This window comes from Taeniopygia guttata, chromosome 2, assembly GCF_048771995.1.
Source record: "Taeniopygia guttata chromosome 2, bTaeGut7.mat, whole genome shotgun sequence".
NCBI lineage: Eukaryota > Metazoa > Chordata > Aves > Passeriformes > Estrildidae > Taeniopygia > Taeniopygia guttata.
Window position 1 is genome coordinate 4,962,116 of NC_133026.1, and position 27,992 is coordinate 4,990,107.

Here is a 27,992-nt window from a genome sequence, read left to right on the forward strand (position 1 = left end):
TATTTTTAAAGGTAAAGTTTACCATCAGAACGCAGCAATAGAAGTTAAAAAAAACCCACAAAAGATCTAAAATCTTGAGTTGAGATTGTACAAAACAAAGTCGTAATAAGAAAAATTGCTTTACAAAGTCTCCAAATGAATTTAAACAGTAAACATGTAGGAAAGCATGGAAAATCTAAACTAAGGGTTTTGTGTATACTGAGTAATAAATTACAATTCAAGAAATAAAGAAAAGAAAGCAGTAATCCTTCTGACTTGAGAATATGTTATATCATCTTTCTTTGGGGGAATGGCATTGATAGTAGCTGTAGGTCTTGCCTTTATAATTTCCAGTATCATCAAACACTTTCTAGGAACTGAAAAACAAACTGATAAATAACTCCCCCAAGTCCAAGATTGACAACAACTCAAGATTTTTTTTTTCCTTTTCTTTTCTTGCTGGCTAAGAGAAAACCTATCCAACCCACCCATCAATATGAGCTTGCATATATATATATATGTGTGTGTGTGTGTAGGATGCCCTTCTTATATAAAGAAGATACCATAAAGGCGTTTGTTTGCCAGTGACCGGATTGATTTGTTCTTTAATTGATCCTATCTATCCTTCCTTCTGCATTAGTTCAGAGAAGCCTGATCCAACACCTCCAACCACCCCCACCAAACATTCTAGAGGAAGTACCCTAAGGTGCCCATGGATGGATTTTTCCCTTGTGCTTCTAACAGTGCCAGGACTCTGAGTTGTGGTGCAGCACCAAGTCTGTTGGGTTGGCCAGTTGAAGGATGTTCTCCAGTGTCAAGGCAGGCTGCACTTGTCCTGTCTGTGTTCAAACACCAAGACGATGACCCTGAGAAGTCCTTAGGGTGTAGGTAAAACCCTGTATGTAATGTGGATAAAACAGGAGAAATGTTTATCGTGGCCTTTCTCTTTTGTCTTATACAGTCCTCTCTTGTTCTCCAGAATCTCCTATTTCTTTGGCTTGGAGTTGCCAAAGGTGACAAAGACCACTCCTGGCTCCTGAAAACTCCCATTGGTGTGGAAGTCTTCACCTGGGCTCTTTGAGTACCTCCGAAACACAGGTGAAGCAGATACCTCATACCGGGGATGAGAAACCACATCGCGTGTGGAAGACGTTTGTGTCTCCGATTGCTTGGTGACCGTGGTGGATGAAGTGATGATTTTGTTTCCAAACTGGTCCATTTCCTCATACTGCTCCATGACAGTCCGGGTGGCTCCGTAGAGCTTGGACCCATCGGGCCCTGTCTGCAGCTCCAAGATGCTTTTCTGCCTCCGTGGATTTTGTGGGCTGGAGCGGTATTCCGAAAAGCTGCCTTTCTTCCCACAGTGGCAGCTGTCCTTGGAGGTGTCCAGAGAACACTTGTCTTTGTCACTGCTTGCATGGTTGGCATTGCCAAGCGTGTGCTGTTTCATGGAGCTCAGCCCAGGTTTTGTTTGGACGGGGTCTGATCTCTTCTCTAAGGGTTTTGTGTCGTGCCCAGCAGACCCTGCTGAGGGGTGGTTATAGGAGCCAAAGCTGTTCTGAGCAGAAGCCTCCCTCTTTGCTGGAGAGTCAAGACAGTCTGGTGAAGGGCCATCCTGGGGGGAATGTGCTGTCCTGGGGGATTCTGCTGGTTTCCTGGCAGCAGACTCAATGGAGATGTAGGAAGGTGAGGAGGGAGAGCTGACACGAGACTGAATGAGGCGGGGGACCCCTAGCTCTCTCTTGGCTGCCTCTGTCTTTTCTGCCACCTTTGCGCTTTCCACAGATGCTGCTTCCCCTGTCTCCACCATGACTTCCTCTTGCCTGGCTTTGCTTGAAACAATGCTGATCTTACGGATATTGCTACTGCTCACGGAGCTTTGGGTGCTCCCCAGAGACTCCTTGAACAGCCCTGAGAGCCCTGCAATGTCTGACTCAGACTTGAGATTAGAAACGGAATAAATAGCTTTCTTGATGGCCTCCTCGATGTCCTGGATGCGGGCAAGTGTCTGCTCCTTCAGGTGGAGAATCTCAGCACTTGCTCGCTCCAGGTCCTCAAAAACCAGATCCACTGAGGAGACGCTGTCAGCGTCCTCCTTTGCCTCAGCCTTGTCCTGTTGCTTGGCCTTCTGGCGCACAACCCACTCGGGGACCTTCTCAAAGAAACTCTTGAGAGCTTTCACATCCACTTTGCTTGTCTCCTCCTCAAACTCCCTCACTCGAGTCAAGATCTCTTGCAGCTGCTCCTGTCTCCTGAGGTTCTCAAAGATCTCCATTGCCTCCTTGACATTGCCTTTCATGATCTCCTCCTTGTGTACTGACAACCTCTTTCGACGCTCATCTTCCGTTTCTCTCTTTTTTTTCTCTCTCATAACAACCTCTGGCTTCTCCTGGGCAGGTTTCTCTGCCTCCCTGTCAGGACATTTCACTTGCCTGCTGTTTCCCTGCTGGTGCTCCTCAAAGGAGTTCATTGACTGCTGATGGAAGGACATTGAATGAGACATTTGCCTCCTCTCATGCACCTGCTGCACGACTCTCTGACTATCCCACAATCCATAAGAATTAGATACACTTTCCCTTTCCACCTTGGATGAAGTGTTTTGTGCAGTGCCATCTCCTCTTTTTGGAGGGCTGTTGTGACCCACAGGAGAGGTGCTTGGCTCAGTTTGTCCTGGCACATCCTGTGTCTGTGATCTGCCAGGACAGGCTGGAGATGACAGCGAAGAGCACCCATTCTCCTCTCGGCACAGCTCCGTCTGCCTTTGAGCCACCTCGCCTGGGCACCTCCCTGGAGCAGCTGCTTTATCACTCATCATTCCCTGCTTGACTTCAAAACCAACCACTCCATTTTTCATTGGCTTTGAGGCCATAGCACTGTCTGGTTCTACCTTTCCTTGTCCTCCTTTGCTGGCCTTGTACCTTTCTTCTGCTATTTGGAGAGGGGTTTTGGCAGTGTATTTTGGCAGCTTTCTCTCTGGGTTTATACCCTGAACTGTGACAGACTTCTTCACAGATGTCTCTAAATTGCAGCATTTTGCTTGAACCTCCTCATAGCCTGATTGTTCATGAACTTCCATGCAGCTTAATCCCAGCGCTGTGGGGGAAGGCCTTGGCTTGTTGATCTCCCTCAAGCCTGAAGGTTTTGGAGGCAGGGGTGGAGGGATGGGTTTTGCTGATCTGCTTGTGCTGTAATTTGCAGAGGCAGAATGTGCCTCGTGTAAGAGGTGTTCAGGTTTTGGAGGGGGAACAGGTTTTTTCTTGGGTGGGACAGTAGTTTCTGGTTTTGGAGGAGTCCTGGGCTTCTCTGCAGGACTCTGGTCACTGGGTTTACAGGACAGAGAAGGGAGAGGAGCAAGAGGGGTCTGGAGTAGTGCAGAACATCCTGGGGCTTCATCTTTGCTGGTTGGTAATGGAAGGGCACCTTCTCTTGCTGCTTTAGTTGAGGGTGGGCAATGCTCTGCTTTCATCACAGCAACTGAGGGAGGAGGAGGAAAGTCATTATCAGCCTGTGACCCTGAAGCCACTACAGCAGTCTCGTTACTAGTGAGTTGAGTCTCATTTTTCTTTTTACACACAGAATAGGACTGCCCTGCATTTCTGTATATCATAGCAGCTTTAAAATCCCCTCTGGAGACATTAACATTAGACTTTTCCAGCGACTGAAGTGTGGCTTTTAAATTACCTCGGACAACATCCTCCTTTTCTACCAGGCGCTGTTCTGTGGCGGCACTTTGCAGTGCTCTGATAGCTGTCTGCACATCCCCTCTGACACCAACATCTCTTTCTTCTTGCTCTGATTGCTCTTTGTAATCAGACTCAACACAAGGGTTTATATAGGTTTTCACGGGTGTGGCAGTATAAAGGCCATCCTTAATGCTAAAATCTCTACAGGGCACAACTTGGATTTCCTGGCTCAATAGTTGTCGTCCCTGTACTTCCTCAGAAGCACTGACCTTTTTGTGTGATGCTATGCTCTTCTGAGACACGCTTGTGTGGGTCTTGGATGCCTCCTGGACTCTAGTGGTGGTGGTCCTGGTGGCAGTGCTGCTGCTCTCCTGCTTGGTGGATGAAGAGTCCTGTTGGTGTACGGTCGATTGAAGGGTCGTGGTCCCCTGTGAGCTGACTGTCTGCTGCCTGCAGGCTGTGTGCACCTCCTCCCTGTTCCTCTGGAACTTGCTCTGAACGTGGTGCTGAATGTTTTTTGCTTCTGCTGTTGCCAGCCTCAGGCTTTGCATTGCAGCCTGGAGATCAGTCCCCAGAGTCTTTTCTTCTGCCTGAGTCTGGCTGGCTTCCCCAGGCACTACACTCTGCTGTTTCCCATCCACTTCTGCCCTCTGAGCTGTCACTTGTGTTGGAAATGTGCCTTGTATCATAGATTTTGGTTCCTTCAAATGGGCAGTGGTGGCTTCTTCTTTCTCTGCCTTCTTGCTGACATCAGCAACCCTTTGGATGGACTTTGTAGTCACCTTTAGCCCTCCGGACAGAACTTCTTCCTTTCCCATCGCTGTGGGCAGGGGCTTTCCAAGACATTGCACAGTGGTGCCTGCTACACCTGCTGCATGCACAGCCTGTCTCTCTAACACACCCTCTCTGCCCATGCTTTCACATGCAAACCCCTTTTTTGTTCCCTCCATAGCCCCTGGCTCCCCTCCTGCAATTACTTTCTCCATTTGTTCTTTATTTGTCAAGACATGCACATTAGCCCCCTGCACAACCCGTGTGCTTCTCTCATCTGCCCCCTCCTCCTCTGCTTGGGAAGAGATGAGGGATTGTATCTCTGACTCCTGCTGGAGATTCTTCAGATAGCTGAGGTCTCCCTTCTCAATGCAGCTCGCAAAAAGTTGGACATTTCCTTTCTCATTGTCCTCACGCTTGATGGTGGCTGCTGCTTTCTGCTCCTGAGAAGAAGCCAACAAATTCCCAATTGTTGACTTCACATCCCCCTTGACGACTTTCTGCTGGACAGAACGGAACAGGAGGGAGTAGAGAGTCATCTTCAGTGATCCCGACTTTGTCTCTTGTAGGACTATCCCCTTTTTGATGGAAGCATCTTGACTGAGGAGACCCTGCAAGGCCTTGGCTACATCTCCACTCAAGTCCTCTTTGCCTTTAACAGCTTCACTCTGGTCCAGCAGCTGCAATGGGCTTACTTTGATCTTGCCCTCTCTGTCCTCCTCCACCAGCATACTCTGTGCTTCCACATTGGTCCTGTGCAGGAGCTGCAGCATAATCCTTTGCAAGTGGCCTCCCACAATCTCCTCTTTCAGGATCTCTGGAGCCCCTGGGCTGCTGAGCTGGTACTTCACCATCTTCACACTCTCTGTGTCATTAGCTTCAATGAGGATCCCATCATGCTGGATAGCCTGGCAAGTGCAGAGAGTCTCTAAAGTCTCCTTCATGGTTCTTTCTTTCAGTTCTATTTCTATGTTACCTTCAGAAGCACTAAATTTATCTAGAGGCGTGCTCTCAAAGAGCCACGTTGTGCTTTTCACGTCTGCACGAGGGATCTCTTCTTGGGCCCCAGTGCTGGCTGTCACCTCTGTGTCCTTAAGGGTGTCCATGGGCTGGGTTTCAAACAACCAGGTGCAGCGTTTTACATCCCCTTTCTGGCTGTCCTCTCTCTGCACTGTGCTCATGGATGAGCTTCTCTCTGCATCCCCGTACAGGGAGTCCACAGGATGGTTCTCAAAGAGCCAAGTGGATGTCCTCACGTCACCCCGCTGCACGTCACTGACACTGACCATCCTCACGTACTTCTTCTGGCCCACTTGCTGGGACTCAAAGAGCTGCTTGTTGGACTGAACATCTCCCTTCTGCACATCATCCACTGTTCTGGGCACAGACAACTTCCCCCCTGAGAAGGAGTCAAGAGGCTCTGTCTCAAACCTCCACCGTGCAGCTTGGACATCACCTTTCTTGATGTCCTCTTGGGTGACAGCCCTAATCACAAACACCTCTTCTTCCTTCTTGATCTGATCCAGGGGCTTAGTTTCAAACAACCACCGTGCACCTTTCATGTCACCTTTCATGATTTCTTCTTTCTGCACTGAAGTGACCTCGTGGTATCCTCCCTCTTTATCCTGGATAGCGTATAAAGGTTGGCTTTCAAAGAGCATTGTGCAGGACTTGACATTAGCTTTGCTCATGGTGTCTTTCTGGATCTTCTGGAGTTCTGTCTCATCCACTTTGTCATGGATTTGGTCAAGGGAATAGGTTTCAAATACGAACCTTTTCCCTCCAACATCTCCTCCCTTGGCATCCTTTTCAGGAGGTATTTCCTGGATGCCCTCAGAGTTGTCCTTCAGAGTGTCCATGGGGTAGTTCTCAAAGAGCCACGTGAACTTGTGCACAGACCCAGCTTCAATTGTTCCAGAATCCTTCTGGGATTTTGGCTTGGTGGCTGTGTCCAAGGGCTTGGCTTCAAAGAACTCTTTCACTCTGGACACCTCTCCAGACTGGAACTCCACACGACTGGAGTACCTCATGGTTTTTTTCCGGTCAGCTTCACTGACGGTGCTGCTGCCCAAGGGTTCAGTCTCAAACAGGTGCCGGACAGTTTTGACGTCCACTCCCTGTAATTCCTCCTGACTGTAGGCCTTACTGACTTGCAAATACTGCTCTTCCTGGCCTTTTAGGGAGTCCAGGGGCTGAGTCTCAAACATCCATGTGTAGGACTTCACATCGGCCTGGGGCATGCTGCCCTCCTCCTCCTGCTTCTTCTCAGCCTTCTCGTACAGGGTGTGCATGGGCTGGGTCTCAAACAGCCACCGGCAGGTCTTCACATCCCCCTTCTGGGAGATCTCCCGCTTTACTGAGGGATGCTTCTCCCCTTCCGTGGCTTGGAGATGAATGACATCCATGGGCTGAGTTTCAAAGAGCCACTTGGCTGTCCTGACATCACCAGCCACCACCTCTTGCTTCGTGATCCCCCGTATTATGTCCACTTTCTTGATGCTTTCATCAAACTGGTCCAGGGGCCTGGTTTCAAACATCCACTTGTAGTTCTTGACGTCACCGCTGATGATCTGCTCTCTGCTTACAGAGGTGACTTCGTGGAAATTGCCAAAGCTATCCTTGATGGCATACAGGGGTGTTGTCTCAAACAGGATTTGGTTGGCTTTGACGTTGCCAGCTGGAATCTTTTCCTCCTCTTCTTTGGTGGTTGGCTCAGCATCAGCCTGCTTAATGCTGTCTAAGGGGAGAGTCTCAAACAGGGTCTTGAAAGATTTCACATCCCCTTTCACTACCTCTTCCATACTGGTGGCTGGAATTTCTTCCTCAAATGCCTTGGAGATACTGCCAAGGGGACAGGTCTCAAAGACATGTTTTCTTTGTTTCACATCTCCCTTCTCCTCTGCTGAAAGCTCTACTTTCTTCAAACGTCCCACCTCAAAATTGTCTTTCAGGGTTTCCATTGGCTGCGTTTCGAAGAGCCAGAGTGTAGACTTCACATCACCTCCAATGACTTGTTCTTTGGCTACAACACTTTCTGAAGCTTCTCCTTTCAAGGAGTCAAGAGTCTGGGTCTCAAAGAGCAATCGTTGTTTAGTGACGTCTGCTCCTGTGACAAAATCTGTCGAAGCCTTGAAGTCCTGTTCTTCAACGGTGATTTCTCTGATGGCATCCAGAGGCTGAGTTTCAAATATCCACCTTGCACCACTGACATCCGGCCTTCCAATTTCTTCCAGTGAAATCCCACGGATTATCTGCACTTTGGAAGTGTCCTTGTTGATGGTATCAAGGGGCTGGGTCTCAAAGAGCCAGCGAGCCGTCCTGACTGCATTGGTCTGAATTTCTTCTCGGCAGACGGACTTGATTTCATGGATAGTCCCACTTTTGTCTCTGATGGCACAGAGTGGCTCTGTTTGGAAGAGCCTGACAGTCTTCTTAACATCACCTTTTAGTTCCTGGATTTCTGACTTGAGTTGTAGGATGCTCTTCTCCTCCACTGAGGAGCAGCGTCCTATGGCATCCAAGGACTGTGCTTCAAAGAGCTGTTTGGCCCCTTTCACGTCCCCTCCCTGGACAGGCTCCTTGAGGACTGCCTCCTGCACCTCAGTTTCATCCGAATACAGTTTATTTAATGTGTCCAGTGGTTGGGTTTCAAAGAGCCACCGGGCAGTGCGAACATCCCCTCTGGCAAAGTCTGTTTCCGACACCTTGGCTGATGCTGACAGGTTGTATCCATTTATGGACTGGCTTTCAAACCTCAGGGATGTGCTTTTCACATCCCCACTGGGAATGATCTCTTCTTCTGTCAGCTTCTTCGTGGCTTGATGGTCCCCAATGGAGTCAAGTGCCCAGTTCTCAAAAATCCAGCGCATGGACTGAACCTCTCCCGGGAGAACTTTATCCAGGTTCACGGAGGCCTGTGCATTGGGATCCTCAGTGTTAAGCATCTCTGCCAGGTCCTCAGTCACAGCTTCTTCCAGGTTCTTCCTGAGCTCGGGGTGCATGTGCCTGTAGAGCCTCTTCAGCTCGTTCACCTGGCGCTGCTGGTAGAACTTGGAGAAGGCTTGCTTTGGAGGAGGCACAGGGAGTGCACTGAGATCCTGGCCCCCTGGAACGACCACCTGCACTGAGCCAACGGCTGGAGGGGGAGGCAAGTCATCTTCCATTTTCTGGATGGCAACTTTAGATGATTTCTGAGCCTCTGACATCTTAGGGGAAACAGTTTTAAACGTCAGCATCACCTCTCACCCCCCATGCCCGTGGCTGTTAATGGAGTGAATGGCAAAGGGAAAAGCCAGCAGGGGAAATCCGTGCACCCAGTAAGCTCCATACCTTTGGTTCAGTAGCACACAGCACTCCAAAACATCACATCACTGCACACGCTCCAGGCTTGGTGTTAGCCCTGGTTCCACAGCAAAGTGAGGTCTCTAATCCAGGTGAGGTGGTTAGTCTACAATTCCCAGGATTCAGTCCAGCTAGAGCACAACACAGGTGCCCAGTTTGGGCTATGTGACCAAGAGAGAATGACCACAAGAAGGATAAGTCTGACTTAGGAAAGTCAGTGAAAAGTAAACTTCTCCCTCCTTCTGGCCAGTGTCCAGAGATGTTGTGTCCCTGGCTGAGGACCTGCAGGGAACAAAAGATCTGGGTGCAGGAGAAAGCCTCTATTTGTGAAGAGGTCTCAAGAAGAAAATGGGGAGAAGGAACCCAAGTGTCACACTGAGCTGATGAGGTTGGCTGGTGAGGTAAGATGATGAGCTTTGGTAGCACTATGGGGTACCCACTCACTGCTCAGGAGGGAGGGCTTGGGGAAGGATGTTCATCTGATTAATGATTTCTTCTGTTGCACTCAAAAGTGTGCCCCATTTGTACAAGAGTAGATGAACATTTACACTGTTGGAGACTTAAATAAAGCCCTTCTGACTTGCAGACTTGTACAGGCATGAGGCTAACTAAGGTTTGCAAACTGCTGGAATCAGCAGGCTGGATGATCTGTGCTGCCTGAGGAGGAAAAACAAGGCTGAGGGACCAGAGACTGGGGGTAACACCTATAGCTGGGGGCCAGGAAAGTTAGACTCAGAGTCTATAGTTTATACTCAGTCAGACTGAGCTCATCTCAAATTCACAGCAGTGTTGGTACAGAAGTGAAAAAAGTGGGCTGTGGTTGTCCAGTCTCCCTCTGAGTCTCCTTTTCTGTTATTTTTCTCCTCAGTTTGTGCATCCTGGGCACTGAACACTGAACTGAACATATGCAACCTGCACTGCTTGGTCATTTATCCACAGGGAAGGTAGCTAAAGCCTTTAATCATTGTCTAAAAGAGACTGCAATCCTGGTGGCTTTCCTTTCAGTAAACAGATCTGCTGACCCTTGGCATGCCTGTGCAGTTACATCTGCAAAGTTATGCCTGGAATATTATTAGTTGTTGCTCAAAGCAATGGTGCACGGTGTTATTTCACTCTGTTACACACAGATTGTACTGGCTAAAAATAAATCTCAAACATTAGTAAAAGAAACCCACACTCAGAACACCAAAATCAGCATATTTTGCAGCAAGTGAAAAATGCAAATCTTTTGCATGAGCCAATGTAGTTGGAACACACTTTTTAAAATAAGGGGGTTGTTTTTTGTTTTTTTTTTTTAATCTGTGAAGAACTTCAGAATGTGGGGAAGGGCAGCCGAGCAGCTGATAGCTATATTCAGCATGTAAGTGCTCCTGGCTGCCTTGTGTGGGTATTTAGATCACACTCACAGGCCACAAATATTTGGTTAGATAACAGTGCTTATCTTAAACATTTCCTACCTTGCTTTTTTTCTGTCTGTGGGGAGAGTGAATGGAGTTGTCCTTCACAGTACTCTGGAAAAGATATGAGGAGAAATGCCATTAAACTACACAGCAAGACACTATATCTGCATATATATTTTTATATACTTATGTGTACTAATGTGTATATCAATTACAGAGAACTGGAATCCATGCAGGTGTGATTTTCTCGTTTGATTCATTGGCAATTCTGAACAGTTGAGAAAGCAGACTTATTCCAGGTTGATCAGATACATGTTTCCTAATGTCTCAGTCAACAAGCAAAACCCCAAACATATTTTTTTTAAATTTAGGGGAAAAACAAAACTAGCACTGATTTCTCTAAAGTTTGATTTAGCCTATATTTTTTCTTATACTTAAATATTTAAAAAAATGAATCTGATCTACATTTGTAGTTGCATTATGAATTGTGTAATTTATTGCTTTGAAATTTTTAAAACATTTCTTGGTTTTCTAACCAGCTGTAATTTTCCAGATAACAATTGCAGTGTCCACTTATTTATTTTCAACTGAGACTGCTTCATCTGGACGTCTCTCTGATAAACACTCGAGAGACTGCATCTCTGAACAGGGGCTCCATAAAAGGTTCAGAGTGTGGGGAAACCTGAACGTGCCTGCAGGAAGGGTCCAGATATGAAATCCCATCCCATGTCACTCCTGGATCACCAGTGGAAGTGGGGAAATGGGAAAAAATATGCCCCATAACCCTTATAACCTGTGTTATCCTGATGATCAGCCTGGAGTGGGGGATTAAATCCCTGGGTCCCAGACTAAGGAATATAAACAGGGAAGCACAGGGAGGTTGCACTGCAAAGTTATGCTTGAATGTGGCATATACGGACATATTTATGTATATGTTTATATATATATATGTGTGTGTGTGTATGTGTGTGTGTGTGCCAGAATGGGGATAGCACAGAGACATATGTGTTGCTCTGCACTGGTTACCTCCTTCATGGATGTATGTGAATATAAATGTGCAAATAAAGAGGAAATCTTATTATGATTAATTGTACAGGCTAGCGGATGTGTGTGTGCATGTGTGAATTTAATAAATATGCGACATACGCATGTGTTTGTACGCATCCTCCATTTGCAAGCAGCAAGGGGAAAATAGGGGAAAATGGTCACTTTTGGGAAACCAAACGTGGTGTTTCTCCAGATTTACAAAACCAGGCACGTTTTCTCTGTCACCCTCTCACAGCCACGTGCGGAGGGGACATTGCTGGGATGCGGTGGTGGCTGGGGATGGGGAGGACCTGGTCCTTACCGGCTGTGTGGGGCTGGCAGCAGCTGTCTGTGAGAGGTACAGAGCCGACAGCTCCTTCACGGAGCACCTCCCTCGTCCTTGCTGGAGTGTGTGGCTGGTGCTGCCTGATGGGTCTAAAAATGACCGTGCCCGATCATCTGAAACAGGGACAGAGGTGTGTGAGCCACGGGCAGGAGGGCATCGCTTACCACGGGCTCTGCCAACCCCCTCCCTGGTCCCCCAAAACTTAGCATCACACCCTTCTGGCTCAGGGTAAAAACATGGACATTCCCATCTCCCTCGTGGCTGAGGTGGATTGTTGAGCCTGGGTGAGAGTGACACTTTGGCAGTGACCTGCTGGTCCCATTCCTGCTTCCCTGGGCAAGGCCATCACCAAACAGGAGTGAGTCAGAGGACATGGAGGAGCTTATATCCATATCCATATCCATATCCATATCCATATCCATATCCATATCCATATCCATATCCATATCCAACTTGAGCCAATTTTTACTCCATGGCCACATCACTCTCCTGTGGGTGTGCCTCACAAGAGTTACATCCACTTATCTTTTCCTCTCCCCTGGGTGATCATTGCAAGAGAGATGAAGAGGGTGAGATCTGCCACAGTATGTACCAAGGAGCCCTTGGTAGAGCCTTCAAACCCTGCTCTGAATTTAGATATTTTGAGCTACACCAGCTTTCATGGGGTTCCCCCACTGGAACATCAGTTTCCAAAGAAAGAAGCAACTCCAAACTGTAGCCAATAACTTTCTTTTGGCATTAATCTGCCAGGTGTGAGGATGGTTATCTCCACCTCCCATCACAGACATACATAATATGTAGAGCTTTACACCTATAGGGTGCATCTCAGCCCTCCAGGTTAGTCAGGGCTGTAATTTCTCTGTTCCCACTGTGAAAACACGAGAAGGTTCTCCCGTTCTCTGCAGGGATTGCACTGCTGCATTCAGATTTAGTGAGGTATTTGCAATGCTTTTGGTTTGAACAATGGGCTCTCTCTCCACAAATCCAGCTATTGCACAGGCAGGAAAGGGCTGATGTACTTTTTAATATGTGCACACTAAAAGCACTGCAGCCATTCCAGCATTCTTTGCCCTAAAGCCTCAGTCCCCAAATAATGAGAATTAGAAAACAACAAACCTAATGACTTCTTCTTTGTGTTCTGAATTTTAAGTTCAGATTTTGAAGTTTTTCTCTAAAATACTGAAGGAAACATACTCTGTTTTTATTTTAATTTGATGTGAAACAACTCCAGGCACTAAAAATGTGCTTCAAATGAAATACCTGTTTCTATAGGCACAACTATGCACCAAAAAGCCATGATGATAAGAGCAGAGGGACCTCAGTGAGTTGTCAGACCCTGCCAGCTGTGCTGCTGGAAGGTGCCAAACCTCAGGATTTCTGTTGCCCTTTATTCCAGCTGCTCCTGCAGGTGTGCAGACATTTGGATGCAGAACCAAAGCTGGATACATGGGGAAGCAGTGGGATGCAATACAGATTTAGCTGCCCAGTGCTGCTGGAGGTCACTAGGACTCAAGGGGAGGAAACAGAAGGTATTTCCTTAATACTTTTTTCCCCCCCTAAATCTCCATGTAATTATGGCACCTCTCTCCCTGATTTCTGCTGTCCACAACTTAAACACTGAATCAAAGGGAATTATCTGCAGACAGTGGCAAGGCTGGGGCAGACCTGATGCATCCTGAGATAGGCTGTGAGTTTGCAGCCACCCTCTGGTTGTATCATTTTCCTCCAATCTGCTCAAAACACCCCAAACTTTGACTAGATCCTGTATTTTTGAGATGAGCAGCACCCAGAAAATCATAGAATGGTTTGTGTTGGGAGGAACTTTGGAGGAAATCTCGTTCCAACCCCCCTGCCATGGGCAGGGATGCCACTCACTAAATCAGGTTGCTCTGAGCCCTGTCCAAGTGGTGTTGAACGCTTCCAGGAATGGGACATCCATAACTTCTTTGGGCAACCCATTCTCACTACCCTCACAGTAAAGAATTTTTTCCTGATATCCGATTTCAATCTCTCCTCTTTTAGTTTAAAATTGTTCCATTTTGTCGTAGGGACATCAGGAGGGTCCTTGCAGTAACTGCAGAAACCTTTGGGGAATCTGAGAAAATTCCTTTTTAAGCAATTTGAAAAATCTTGTCTCGGACTGTCTTTCTTTCATCCTACATTGCTGAGTTACCTACTGGAAAGGCAAAAAGGAGTCCAATCACTCTGGCAAACAGCAATTTCTTCTTTGCACAGTAATGAGATTTGGCTAAGTCCCACAGGAAGAGCAATGGGGAGAACTGGGCACAGTGAACCATCAAGGTAGAAAGGAAACCAAGGACACATTTTCAGCCTTTCTGGCCGGAAAAATGAACACAAGCCCTTGGCTGTCTTGAAAACCACATCTAGGAGGTGGGAGCACCTCATGGCAAGGCAGGGACCCTGCCTGGCTAACACAAGTCTTCCTGTGCTGGACCATTTTGGTGAGAAGTGCTTAGCAAAAGTATCCCTGTGTCCATGAGCTGGGCTGGTGGTGTTTGATGGTCTCCTCCCACCCCAGGCTATGGGCATTACTGCTGAGATGATATAATTTATACTGACCTATAGGCCTGTAGATTCACATACTGCACAAAGAAAAGCAACGTGCCCCTCCAGCCACGAACAAATAGTGCAGCTGAATGAAGATTTCCAGTGTCAGTGCTGCCCGTTCCTTCACCCTTTAGCTTGAATGGATGAAAGGCCACAGGGCTTGTTTTAATGATAGATATAATTAGACACAAAGCTTTTGTCAAAGGCATCCCCTTATGGCTGCCTTTGTTTTCTTTTCTTTTTTTTATTCTTCCCTTCTAATTTTTGATTATTTTTTTTTTCAGTGCACAGGCTGTGCACAGCCCTGTGTTTGCTTATCACTTCTCACAAAGCCCCCTGCCTTGGAGAAGGGCTGCTCCAACCCTCCGCGCTTGCACAAAAATCTGCTCTCTGCCTGGCGAAACAGGCTGCTGCCTCCCTCTAAATCGCTAATTATAGATAAGAGCCGAAGAACAGCACTTGGTTCTGCTAATGAGAGGGCTGAGCTGTCATGTGTGCACGGATGGTGACATCCGAGTGGCACCAAGCACACCTCGGGTGCTGGGAGCGAGGTGCGGCTTCACAGCATCCCCCGGCAGGGAGCGGGGAGATGCTGGAGCCCAGCTGAAGGTCGCTATGCACAGCAGGATTAGGGTGATATTTGTTGTGGATGGGGTGTCTGAAAGCAGTGCTGGGCTCCTCATTTCTGCCTCGCTGAGCCAAAGGGCTCCGCTGGTGCGCTCGGCATCCGCGGCACATCCCGCGCCGCACTGATTGACTGCGCGACTGAGGCCCCAGGGGTGTTATGTGAGAACCCCGGGATTGATTTGGGGTTCTCGTGTGGTGGTAAAGTCTCTCTTCCAACCTGTGCTTCTAAAGAAAAATTCTGCAGCCTCTTGTTGTTCGGTCTTAAGGTAGTTTATTGCTAGCTATCTAAAAGATTGTCTTCGCCTGCTGCGGTTGCTTAGGTTTGCAGCCCAGGCAGAGGCACACACTCTCCTGACACCCTCACTGTCTGGTGTCTCTGTTGTCTCTTTCTCCGCCCAAGGCTGCTGCTATCTTTTATATGATATATTACGTGTTATATGTTTACAGATTTTCCCCAATGCCTACTATCTATGTTACAATGTGCTTTTCTACTCTAAACCAATCTGTGAGTGCCAACATCACTAAGAACATGGAGGTAAGGAAGAAGAAGGAGGAAGAACAGGATTAGGCCCACTTTCTTTTATCTTAGAACTCTTGACCCCCTGTATAAAGTAAAACCCCCCCTGTACAGGTACTAAAACCCCCCTGTACAATACTAAAAAATTTTCCTCTCTAATTTGTGACTACTTTTACTATACTATCTAACTCTCTGTGACTGCTTGTTCCACCTTCAAAGCTGGTAATTCATTCTATGGTTCAAACTTAAAATCACAGCTGTTTTCAGCTGCCTGCCAGGGTCTAAAATGCTTCTGACCAAGGCCTGGAACCTCTAAAAATGTCTGAGGGACATTTTGGGTTCCGACAGTGTTAAACATGATCCTCCAGGCCTTAAAGCATCCCTTGTGAGCTAAAATAGGAGGAAAAAATCTCCTGGAGCCCCCCCCACTCCCGTCCCACACGGTGGCTGGCACCGCGGCCCACGGCGCTGCTGTCCAAATGAAGGATGCAGGGAGCGCTCCTCCCTGCCGGCCTTTGTCGGCAAAATGTCCTTCGTGTCACTGTCTGGCGCCGGATGAATCTGCACATTTTGTGTGAGGGGCTGCGATGATTGGACTGCCCATAAGGAGCAGCTGTCGGGTTTCTTGAGTTCTTCCCATGCCCCGTGTGTGTGCAGGTCGGGCTTGGTTTACAGCCTCTGCCCCGTAAGTCACACCCCAGGCAGGCAGGGGAACTTGCAACTGGGGAAAATAATTCCTTGTATTCGTTTCTAATATTTAGTTTCTGATATTTCTAATCACAGGGGGAGTAGGCAAGGCAATGGGGGGGAAAAAGATTAATAAATACTCATCTAAAAGTTCACTCACTTCCTCTCCGATTATTGCCCATAAATCACTCAACAGCTTTGTCTCCTGCTGGAGATAATGCAGGTCCCTTGAATCAGAATCATCTTACACCTGGCAGCCAACTCCTAACAAGAGGAAAACAAAGCACCAACAAAACCTCTGCACCCTCCCTCCCCTGAGAAAACCCCATCTCACCAGTACCAGGGCAGTTCTGTCTCACTCTACTTTCTATTTAAACCACTTTATTCAAGGAACAAACAACGCTACCCACCTGTCGGTGTCCACCACCTCTGCTGCTGGCACTCCTTCCCAGCCTGGCTCCCACCACCAGCCCCAGTGAGCTACCCAGAGCCTGAGTCACCTCTTAAAAAAGGAAGCTGCAAGCTCAGCACCAGTCTCCCGGCTCGCCTGGCCAACCACATGTCATCAGCTGTGCTCCCAAAATCAGCCGCCCTGAGCAAACACAGCTGCTAAGCAAAGCCCTTTGTGCCGCCCCGGAGCTGGGGCTTGTGTAACGGGATCAGATGGGGCTTGCACAGGGCTGGTGGGAGTCAGAGGGAAAGGGATGGACCTGTGGGGCAAGTTCTGCCAGGGTCCTGCCCCTCTGCATTGCTCACTGATGAGAGCAGTGCTGCAGAGAGCATCTGCTCCTGAATCTGGCATCCTCCATCCCCTGCTCAGTGTCTGCTTGACTTGGCTGCTCTGCAGGCCGATTTTGGGTTTGCTGTGTTGGCTGCTGGGCCTGGCCTGTCCTGTGCCATGCAGCACTGATGTGTTCTAGCCTTGGCTATGCCATGCCTCCAGTGCCACGAGACATTTGGTCATGCCATGGAGCAGGACCCAAAGCCAATTCTCAGAGGAAAGTGGGAGCAAAGGGACTCCTGTCCTGGAGCTCCTTAGCACAGGAAAAAAAGTGATTTCCTCAGATTGTGAAAGCAACTTTCCATTCCAAGAGGATGGAGGTGAACTGATAAGTTAGTGCTGCTTTGTGGCTTTTTGGGCTTATTGTTTCCTGGGAATTTGGGGCAGGTATTCCCCCCTGCCTGGGATCAGCCATGGGTTATCCCTTTCAGACAGTCACTAGCAACTCAGCCTCCTGACCCAGGAGTGTGTGACACCCCTGTGTGACTGGACATGTCCCCAGTACCCCCTGCTTGTCCCTGCTGTTCCTCCCAGTGAAACATTAGCACCTCACTGAGCTGTCCCAAAGCTGGAAGCACATCCCTGCAGATGGGGACCCCATTTCTAAGTGCCTCTGCCCTTGGAGGTGGCAGCTCCATGTGCAGATTTACATTTCCCAATTTTTCCCCCCAGAGAATCAATTCCCTGTCACAAGTGACTCCTAAATACCAGCACAGCTCCGTGGCTGGGCTGGGGGAATTTGCACAGATGGGTGAGCACCCATAAAAGCTGGCAGGGAAATCAGTGCTGCTGCTTAATCCAGAAGCCAGGCAGCCCATTGGGGGTGCTCAGCCAGCGGGGAAAGGTTTAAATCTCAGCCCTAACCCCTCTGCCAGCAGCCCTGGTCCACAGGGAAGCTCTGCCAGAGGGGACACATTCAGAGGGAGGTGTGGGAAGCAGGGCAGGATCCCTGCTGCCCCAGTTTGGAGGCTGCTGAAAAGGTGAGTGGTTCTGGGATGCTTCAGTGATGGGTGGGCAGGGAAGGATAGTTCTGGGACAGAAAGGATTTGGGCAGGAGAGAATCTCTATCTGTTCCTCCTTGCCCTCATGACCTGCTCATGAGGCTTTAGGGAATGTTAAAATACCATCTGTTTTTTTTTTTCTGAAAGAAGGGGAAAAAGGGTGGGACAAAGATACAAGGGAGCACGGATGGGATTTTAGAATCTAGCAAAGTCTGAGGAGCAGTCATGCTCTAAAACACTCTGCACACCCTCACGGGTGCTCCCTCCTGATGCCCAAATCACACTTTGTTCTCTTTTCAAACCGCAGTGCTTTCTCTCATTTTCAGTCCTACAAAGGACTGTGAGTGTTTGAAATTCAAGCTTTTTCTTTCTGCAGTGGATCAGCCCATTATGTGCTAGAGTGGCAATTGTAAACATGTTCTTTTTTACATAGAATTCATGTGGTTTTTTACTGTTTTTGTAAAAGAGTACCTGCTATAACTATATGGGCTAGGAATTGACCTCTAAAAGTAATTTACTGAGATTTTCTCATGCTCACCTACCAACTCAGATATTAGAACAGCACTGGTTACAGCTGGATGATTAATAAAAATCATACAAGCTACAAGGCTTTTTTTTTTCTGATTCCAAACTTTCGTGAGCCCACCTTGTCCTTTCAAATAAATTTGTCCAGCATCACATACAATAGATCCCTGATTTAGAGGTTGGGAGCCCTGCTGGTATAGAACATAAATGTAATGACTAACCACATATCAAATAAATAGAAATTATTCCCCTTTGAAAGGGTTTAAGAGAGATTTTTCCCTGCTTGCAAGATGTATCTTGCAATTATTAGAGGCTCTGGTACATAGAATTAATAGGTGATTTCTGGGGCAGGAAATGGGCTGAAAAGAAAAGCACCAGAAACAGAAGAAGGTGCTAGGCAAATAGGTAAAATAAAATAATGTAACTAAAGACCAGCTGTGTTGAAGAGGAAATAAGATATAAATTATAATTTCACGCTTTTAGGAATTGTCACTAATTATAGTAAAATAATTAATGTTTTGCACTTGTATAAAGTTGCATTTGCAAATCTGAGAGGGTGGGAGGGGTTGAAGGGGAAAACATCTATTAAGCAATGTCTTGTTTCCTGCCCTTGATTTGCAAAATCAGATCTCTTTGCAATTTCCAGCACCTCCAAACTGAAGGTTCATGATATTTGGTCACTTCTGCAAATGTTTTTGGCTCTTTGGTATCAGCTGGAACGTCCTTTGCAGGAGCAGCATCATGACCTGCCAGGTAATTTAAAGAGCTTCTGAGAAGAGTTGGGAAAATTTAGCCTCAGGCGGAGCTGAGTATCTGCCCCAAGGCAGCTCAGGGCTATTTCTGGGCTTTGCAAAAATCCAGGAATGTGGAGGACCCTATTCTGGGCACCAAAAAAATGCCAAGAAGCTCTGCTGGGAGACAGCTGCGAGTGGCATTGCTGTTTGGGGACATGGCCATCGCGTGGGCCAACTGCTGCGGGCTTGTCTTTCCTTAGGGAGGGCTCCAGCATCACCCCAAGGTTTGGGTACCACAGGCCTGGAGGAGGTGGGTGCAGCCCCAACTGTGCCTTGGGCATTGCCTCGTTCCCTGTGTCCCTCTATTAAGTTAATAAAGGGTTAATCGAGGCTGAGTGGGTGTTTAGTGACTGTCCCTGGCTGTGTGTCACTGTGGGTGTCCAGCATATCATGGATCACGCCCTGCTCATTCTCGTGCCCTCCAGTGGCTCTTTATCTGCTGTCCACAGAGGGTTTTTTCACTGGAATGGTGAAAAACACCCCTGCCTGACATCCATTCCCCTGCTTCTCTGTCTCCTCTATCCCATCATCAGCACTTTTATCCCTAACCCCTCTCCCAGGATCTTTTCCTGTCGGAATCTGTGGTATTGGTGATTCCAAGATTGTAGAAAGTCTCTGTCTTTCTGCCCGGTTGCCGAAGAAGAAGCCATAATTGGTCTGTGCTGGTTTCAAGGTTGTTTATTCTGTTTATCTCTAACATGTTCTGCTGCCCTGCCGCAGCTCTGTCCTGCAGGGCAGCGTGTGGGGCTCTGCCCTCAGTGGGATGGTACAAACATTAAATACCACAAACTACCTGTGCTGGATTTACAATAACGTGCCAATATCTGTCACCTACGTTGGACAGTGTGTCCCCAGCCTGAACCAACAGAAAAATGCCAACACCACAGTGAAACATGGAGGGCATGAAGAAGGAGAAAAGGACAAGACACACCCAATTCCTCCATCTTGTCCCCTCTGAACCCCTAATCTAGAAACCTAAAATTTTACTTTTGCACCTGTGTCACACTTAATTATTACTTATATTAATCACTCAAAGCTTGTAATTCATCCTGTAAGATTGAAAACTCCTCTCCATGGACAGAGATCACAGCCAGTGTATCTCGGGGCTCTGTCCAGGGGGGTTCCTGACCCCTGCCAGGGTCCCAGACCTGCCAGGGCAGCCAGAGGGAAGCCCTGGATTCCCACATTTTCCCTCCTGCATCTCAGCCCCTACAGCCTGGAGGTCAGCACCACCATTCACAACAGCACTTCCCTCCCTCTAAACCCCCTTTCCCCAGGAAAAGCAACACCCAGCTCCCCACTGGAGCAGCCTCAGCCTGGGGAGAGGGCTTCTTGGCATGCCACAAATACCAGACCTTTTAAGGGAAGCCCTCTGAAGAGATACCTTGGGAATGTGTGTGCAGGCACGAGCCCCGTGAGCATCCCCAGCCTCAGATCCTGCCTGGGATGCAGGGCCCAGCTTCTCTCAGCATTTCTGTGCCATGCCATGGTGTTTACGTGGGGGCATTGCAGGGATGCCACGTGCCCTGAGGAGCTGCAAGGCCCTGCCTCGCCTTTCTATTCCTGTCCTGGTGTTTCCATGCTGCTTTATCACTGGCAGCCAAGAAAACTGAACACTGGTTTGGACGAAAGAGTCACACTCCAAATCAATTTGGCACTATCCTTTACAGAGAAAACCCCAAAATCACTTGTAACTACTGAGATTCCCAGGAATTTCCATTTGTTTCTGAGTGAGGCAAATTGCCAGCAAGAATATGGAAGAGAAATGGTTGGCTTGAAAGTGGAAGATACCAGTAAGGCAGAGTACTTCAAGGAAAGATTCCAACTGCTCTGTCCAGACCCAGTCCTGGCACTTTCACCAGTGCTAAAGAATGATTTTCTCCCTCTTAGTAACAGGTTTAGGGCATCCTTGCTGGTTTCCTCCCCAAAAGAAGCTTTTGTATCCTGTAAAATACTGAGTCTATTCAAGGGCTGAAAACAGCCTTTGCAAGATGTTCCTACAAAGTTCCACCCATGCTGAATCTCTTAATTACCACTAGTGAATAATTTACCACTTTGCATGGACAAGAGTATGGATTTTTATATTTTGCCTCTTCTCACAAAGTGATATCTGTACCTGAGGCTTAGGGAAAGGAAGACAACTCCACCTTTATTTCCCTAAATGCCTTTTTTCTCACAAAAATCTGAAGGTACTTCACTTTTTTTTTTTTAATACAAAAATTTGGGTAAAAACTGGAGGCCTGGAGGGATGTGGGGAAAGCTATAGAATTTCTGTTGTTTTCACAGCCATCAGCCAGACATGAATCTCAGAAGGAAATATTGGCCATGGACAAACACATGAGCTGAGAAAAATGCTGCTTTCAGCTGAGGTCAGGCCCTTCCCACAGTGACTGAGGGGCATCCCCAGGGCTGGACCTGAAGTCCCGGCTCTCCTGGTGAGCACAAGACAGCCCTTAGAGCCAAAAGGCAAATGGATAATCAGTGGGAGACACACACATGCACACACAAGGGCACATTTCTGCTCCATCTTAGAGTGACGCAGGATTTTGGAGTGTCCTTCCACACGTGAGCACAAACAGGGAGTGGGGTATGGCCACATTAATGCTGCTGACCCCACAGGCTCCTGAAGCCCTTTGTTTGGCTTAGGGTCACAAACAGATTTTTCAACCCTCTCTGGAGATGGGGATTGAAGAAAGAGGGAAAGAAATTCCCTCCTTAACCAATCCCCCCTGTCTCCTTTTCCATAGGGATGTAAGATGAAGCAAAGCTCATTTCCTTCTGAATAGTTCACATTTTGCTGCCTACCCACTACTAGTCCTGAGCAGGATTTGGGTCTGGAAGGTGTCCCTTCCACCCCCAGCATCCCTCTGGCTCAGCTGGATCCCATACAGATTCTTTCCCCTGTTTGTGCTCAGAGTGGTCAGAGTCATCATAAATAAGAGTATTTTTTGGGGGGGAGAGAGTAGACACTAAGATCTGTCCCCATGAATTTAAGCTTCAAAGCTGTGATTTTCAGTATTTTAGGACAGAAGAAAAGCAGTGAAAAGAACTATAGAAAAGAGCTACAGAAAAGAACTACAATGCTCTAGTTCTATCTAGGACACACCCAGGTGCCCTAAACCATGGTATTGAACCAAACCAAAGTCAGTCTACATGGAATACACCTGGCATAAAACAGGACTTACCAAGATCCAGGCCTGCAGAATAAAATCCATGGCTTTCATAGCACAAAACACTAAGCATCCTCCTTTGCCCTGCCTTTTAGGATCAGTCTGAGGTTCATATTCATGCAACACTTCACCCCATTCTAATCTACCCCAAAATTACTTACAGGGAGGTCTCTGTAGTCCCAACAGGCGAGTCACGTCTCAGACAGCCCCAGAGAAAATCTGTGTGAAACCCAGGGCCAGGCAGCCCTTTGTGTATCCCAAAGGAGCCCTGCTCCACACCCCACACCCTCAGTCCTGTTCACTGCCTCTCAGTGGTCTCTGGCAGCTGGTTTTATCTCAGGGTGCTGGGCTATGTTGAGAGGATGAACCACTTGGTCTATTTTTAGGGAACAGTGGAATTGCTCTTCCACCAGGCTGAGTCAATCATGAGTCCCAGCAATCCTGCAGGGGTTGGGAAAGGCTGGGGCCTGGCTTATTTTCAGAATTGATTCATTCAAAATACCCCTGGTGTAACCTGGTACGGGATGGGGATGCATCCAGGCAGTGGTGCCATGGGGAAGAGGCATTTCCCTGACTCACTGCCACGTCCTCAGGCTGTGAGCCTGACAGCCAGGCCCCCCTGTCACCTCTGGCCACAGCCAAAGCTTTGGGAGAAATGCTGGGAAGGTGAGAGGTAATACCTACATTTTCTGGTTCCCTATTTCCTCATCAGTTCCAGTATTTTAGAGGCAAGAATGAAAAAAATTTCTCTGGGAAAGTGATTAAAGAAGGGCAGCCACTCTGCCTGCTTTATGGGAAGCTGGGAATTGCTCCTGTCGTCGCAGCAATGTGGTGTCACAAGAAACTGCTCTGGGAAGAGTTTGGAGAGGGATAATAAAGCACTCAAATAATAAATCTGGAGGACTCTCGATGCCCTCAAAGTTCAGCTGGGCAAAGGGTACTATTTTAGCATGTTAATGGTGGGTAAATCTGTGTGCCAGAGCTGGTGATCCTGCCTGGCCAAGCTAATTCACAAATAACCAAAACATAACCAAAGGCTCTGGGGGTGGCTTTCAGAGTCCAGCTTTAGCAGGCTGGGATACAATTTGACTGATGTACCCAGTAATATCAACCCAGGCCCAGCTGTTCTCTCTTTGGTCTGCTTTTCTGGCACCTTTAGAGAGTGTATATCTGAGAACACAACCCCGTGGCAATGGAAGATGTGGGTTGGCTGTGCCATTCCAGAAGTCCCCATCACCTGAGATAAAACACTCCTTGCTCTTTGTTGCAAAGGGCCAAGCAACTGATGCTGATTTTCCAGTTTCACAGAATCCCAGAGTGCTTTGGGTTGGAAGGGACATTAAAAATCATCCAGTTCCCTGCCATGGACAGAGACATCTTCCACTAGACCATCAACAGCTTCTCCAGGGAATCCATTTCAATGCCTCCCTAGCCTCTGAGTAAAGGCTTTCCCCCCTAACATCTAATCTAAATCTCTCCTTTTTTAATTTTAAATAATTCCCCCTTGTCCTCTCACCATGTTAAAGGTTCCTTTCCCTCATTTTATATGCACACTTTAAGCACTGAGATGTTTAAGTTTTTCCATGCACTTCTGAGTAGTTTTGCTGGACTTTTCCTGGGGTGTTTGGAGGGGCTGCTGCCCCTCTCTTATCCCTGTGGGTCTGCAGGTACCAGGAGAGGATACCACACACCACCCAGGCTGCAGCTCAGCGTGAGGTGTGGTTTCCTTGCCAAAATCACATCCCATCCCAGCCTGTCCAGCTGCAGATGAACAACTGTTTTCACTGAGGCTCCTGGCAGGGCCCAGCTCCTCTCTACCCCAGCCCAGTTTCTTTACCCATCCTGCAGGGCCATGAGTTGCTCTTCTCCTGCTGTCTGTGTTACCCCTTGTGCCTCTGCAGATCATCATCCCTCCTTCTGTGTCGGAATCTGTGGGTATTGGTGATTTTGAGATTGTAGAAAGTTTTTGTCTTTTTGTTTTGTTGTTAAAGAAGAAGCTATAGTTTGTTTGTGTTGTTTTCAAGGTTGTTTATTTTTGCTTATCTATAACATGTTCTGCTGTCCTGCCGCAGGTTTGTCTTCCAGGGCAGCGTGTGGGGCTCTGCCCTCAGTGGGATGGTACAAACATTATATACCAGAAACTACGTGTACTATATTTACAATAATGTGCCAATATCTATCATCTACGTTGAACAGTGTGTCCCCAGCCTAAACCAATAGAAAAATGCCAACATCACCAAGAACATGGAGGTAAGGAAGAAGAAGGAGGAAGAACAGGATCAGGCTCGCTTTCTTCCATCTTAGAATTCCTGACCCCCCTGTACAAAGTAAAACCCCCCTGTACAGGTGTTAAAACCCCCCTGTACAATATTAAAAAATTTTCTCCTCTAATTTGTGACTACTTTGACTATACCATCTAACCCTCTGTGACCGCTTGTTCCATCTTCAAAGTTGGTAACTCATTCCATGGTTCAAACTCAAGATCACAGCTGTTTTCAGCTGCTTGCCAGGGTCTAAAATGCTTTTGACCAAGGCCTGGAACCTCTGAAAATGTCTGAGGGACATTTTGAGTTCCGACACTTCTGATGTTCTCTGGGTTCTTTGTTGCTTCCTTCCACAAATGAGGATGAGAAAAAGAAATGCCAGGAGGGTGATAGGCAGGTCCTTGATGGCCAGCCAGGTGGTGGGGATGGCAGGGGCTGTCAGCAAGCACACACCCGCTCAGGTAGCACCAAGGGGGTGGCAGTGGTGTCTGCAAACACAGCAGCACACTGGAAACGGAGATATCCTATTTATTCCATGTGGATGGAGGGATATAAATGCAGGAGGCAAAGGGCAGAGCAAATCAGCTCAGTCAGCAGCTGGCAGTGGGTTTTTGTGGGTCATGGGCTGCTTGGGCCTGGCAGGAGCACACAGGGTGTATTTGTGGGGAGTTCTGTTCTCATCTGCAACATCTGTGTGTTCTGTCTGCGCACATGGCTGCCTGTTCACACTCTGCTGTCCCTCTCCATCCCTGGGTGAGGGACCTGCTCTGCTGTGGGCTGGGACTCCCATCAGTGCCCCTGCAAGCTGCTCCTGCAGCCCTGAGAGATCTGAGCTACCTGGCAGCTCTGCACAGCTCCTGGGGAAAGGGTTTTGTCCTCCTGTCTGAAAGACAGCAGCTCATTAGAAGGCAGGAAATGAGAAAAAATAAATCACTGAGGCACTGGAGTTTTCTGAGAGGCACTGAATGTGTGAGGGGGAGATCAGCAGCCCCAGGGTGTGGAGCAGAGGGCAGCCCTGAGCCCTTGGCTGAGCTGGGGTGGCTCTTGCCAGTAGCCCAGTGAAGAAAGCAGGAGGGTCTTAGCAAGGGAAAGGCTCTTTAGGTCAGATTGAGTGAAAGCAGAGCCCGGGGCTTGCAGGAAAAGCCAATTAGGAGGCACAAGCTTGTCTGCTTTGATTGTTGGCAGATCTCAGCCGGGCTGATCAGCAGAGGCTGATTCCTCCCCTGCCCTCCAAGAATCCCTGGGAACTACTGTGTGCTCCCATGCACAAAAAATGCCTGTGATCCCTGCTTCCCCAGTTGATCACAGGGGCTGGGAGAGCTGACAGGGGATGGGTGACACGTCCTGCTGCCCCTTCTTTCTGTGATGTCAGCTGCTTTGAGTCGGGGCACAAGATGGATCTCGTGCTGAAACCCCAAGTTTCCCTCCTGCCTGAGTTGCAGAGGCACAAAGCAGCGAGGGCTGGACAGATTGGCCACTTACAGGAGTCCTGACATTCAGCTCCTGCTTCTCATGCCCGTGAAAAGCACCTGCTGGAAGGGAAATGAGCTTTTAAGGATTATTTTGATTGTACGAGCCTCTATCATGGCAAGTGCCGGAGCTTCCTTGAACTTGGAGCCGTCTCTGCCACGAGCACATCCTTTTACCTTAAATCAGCATTTTCCCCCCTGCCTTTCAGGCCTTTCCAGTTCACTGGAGATGTTCTGCTGAGCCCATCTGCTGAGCAGTGTGGTGCAGACAGCAGAACGATGGCTGCAAAGCCCCGGGTCACGGTGACAGGGAGGGTGGCAGCGCCCCACTGCCCGGGCTGGGACGCAGTGTCCGGAGTGTCAGAACTCAAAATGTCCCTCAGACATTTTCAGAGGTTCCAGGCCTTGGTCAGAAGCATTTTAGACCCTGGCAAGCAGCTGAAAACAGCTGTGATTTTGAGTTTGAGCCATGGAATGAGTTACCAACTTTGAAGGTGGAACAAGCGGTCACAGAGGGTTTGATGGTATAGTAGAAGTAATTACAAATTAGAGGGGAAAATTTTTTAGTATTGTACAGGGGGGTTTTAACACCTGTACAGGAGGGTTTTACTTTGTACATGGGGGTCAGAAGTTCTAAGATGGAGGAAAGTGGGCCTGATCCTGTTCTTCCTCCTTCTTCTTCCTTGCCTCCATGTTCTTGGTGATGTTGGCACTCACAGATTGGTTTAGAGTAGAAGAGCACATTGTAACATAGATAGTAGGTATTGGGGAAAATCTGTAAACATATAATACGTAATATATCATATAAAAGATAACAGCAGCCTTGGGCAGGGGGAGAGAAGAAGACACCAGTGAGGGTGTCAGGAGAGTGTGTGTGTCTCTGCCTGGGCCGCTGACCAAAGCACAGCAGCTCCAGAAGAAAATCTTTTAGATAACTTGCAATAAACTACCTTGAGACCAAACAACAAGAGGCTGCAGAGTTTTTCTTTGGAAGCACGGGTTGGAGGAGAGACTTTTCCACCACACGAGACCCCTGAACCAATCCCGGGGTTCTCACACGGAGCATCCTTACCGAGCCGGATTTTGGGATGGAAGTGTCGCTAGATGGCACCGCACACCCTCCAGCAGAGCGGGAGGATGCTGCAGCCAGCAGGGGATGAAGCCTCCCCTGTTCAGCAAACGCTTGAACCAAACCCGAGTCTCCCTGCTTCCTGTCCTCCCCTTCACCTCCTCTCCTTGCTTTGAAAATTCCCCTCGTGTAGAGGTCGAAATGAATAGAATAGAATAGAATAGAATAGAATAGAATAGAATAGAATAGAATAGAATAGAATAGAATAGAATAGAATGAAGATGAGAAGAGAAGAGAAGAGAAGAGAAGAGAAGAGAAGAGAAGAGAAGAGAAGAGAAGAGAAGAGAAGAGAAGAGAAGAGAAGAGAAGAGAAGAGAAGAGAAGAGAAGAGAAGAGAAGAGAAGAGAAGAGAAGAGAAGAGAAGAGAAGAGAAAGGAGCAGGGGTTTGCAGGTGGTTTTGAGGCTGCCTGGATGCTCTGTAATTTGCAGTCACCTCAGGCTCCTGTTTCATCTTTGCTCTGCACAGAGGTAACATCCCCGTGTGCCCTTCAGCCCTGGATAATGGAGCAGTGTTAATAAACACACACACACACAAACCTGTGTGCATGTTCCTCTCCTCTCTTCCCTGGCCACAATTCCCACTCTCTGATTGCCAAAATTCATCTAGAGGTTGTTGTTTTTTAAATCCAGAGTACTCAAAAGTTTCTACCTGCAAAAAAATTAGCTGCTGCCTTCTCCTTTTGAATATTAAAGGACTCAAGCTTTCAATTATTTCCCTTTGGGAAAAATGGTTCCTTGGTTTGCCGTCTTCCTCCCTGGGAAGAATTTTGTTCTGCTGTGTAAGTCTTCCAGTGCTCAGTTTAATCTCCTTCCTGCAGATTGTGGCCACTTGGACCTCTTTAATCAGTGACTTGGTGACATCCTTGGTGGCAGCTTCTTCCAGATTATCTGATCTCAGCAGCGTGACCAGGGGT

The 27,992-nt window shown here is 47.9% G+C and overlaps 1 protein-coding gene across 3 annotated transcripts in view; it reads right to left on the reverse strand.

The window, feature by feature from the left end:
* XIRP1 (xin actin binding repeat containing 1) overlaps nt 1–27,992 on the reverse strand; it is a 37,897-nt gene continuing 9,905 nt past the window's right edge. For 2 of the 3 annotated variants that reach the window (XM_030264216.4, XM_072925289.1), the window contains exons 6-8: nt 11,523–11,659; nt 10,232–10,285; nt 1–8,638 (exon numbers count right to left, since the gene is read on the reverse strand). In XM_030264216.4, the coding sequence (XP_030120076.4) occupies nt 965–8,638; nt 10,232–10,285; nt 11,523–11,659 (7,865 nt within the window). In that variant the 3' untranslated portion in view covers nt 1–964. Of the gene's footprint in view, nt 8,639–10,231; nt 10,286–11,522; nt 11,660–22,377; nt 22,729–27,992 lie in introns of those variants that run through there. The other variant, XM_030264215.4, reaches the window with a different exon arrangement.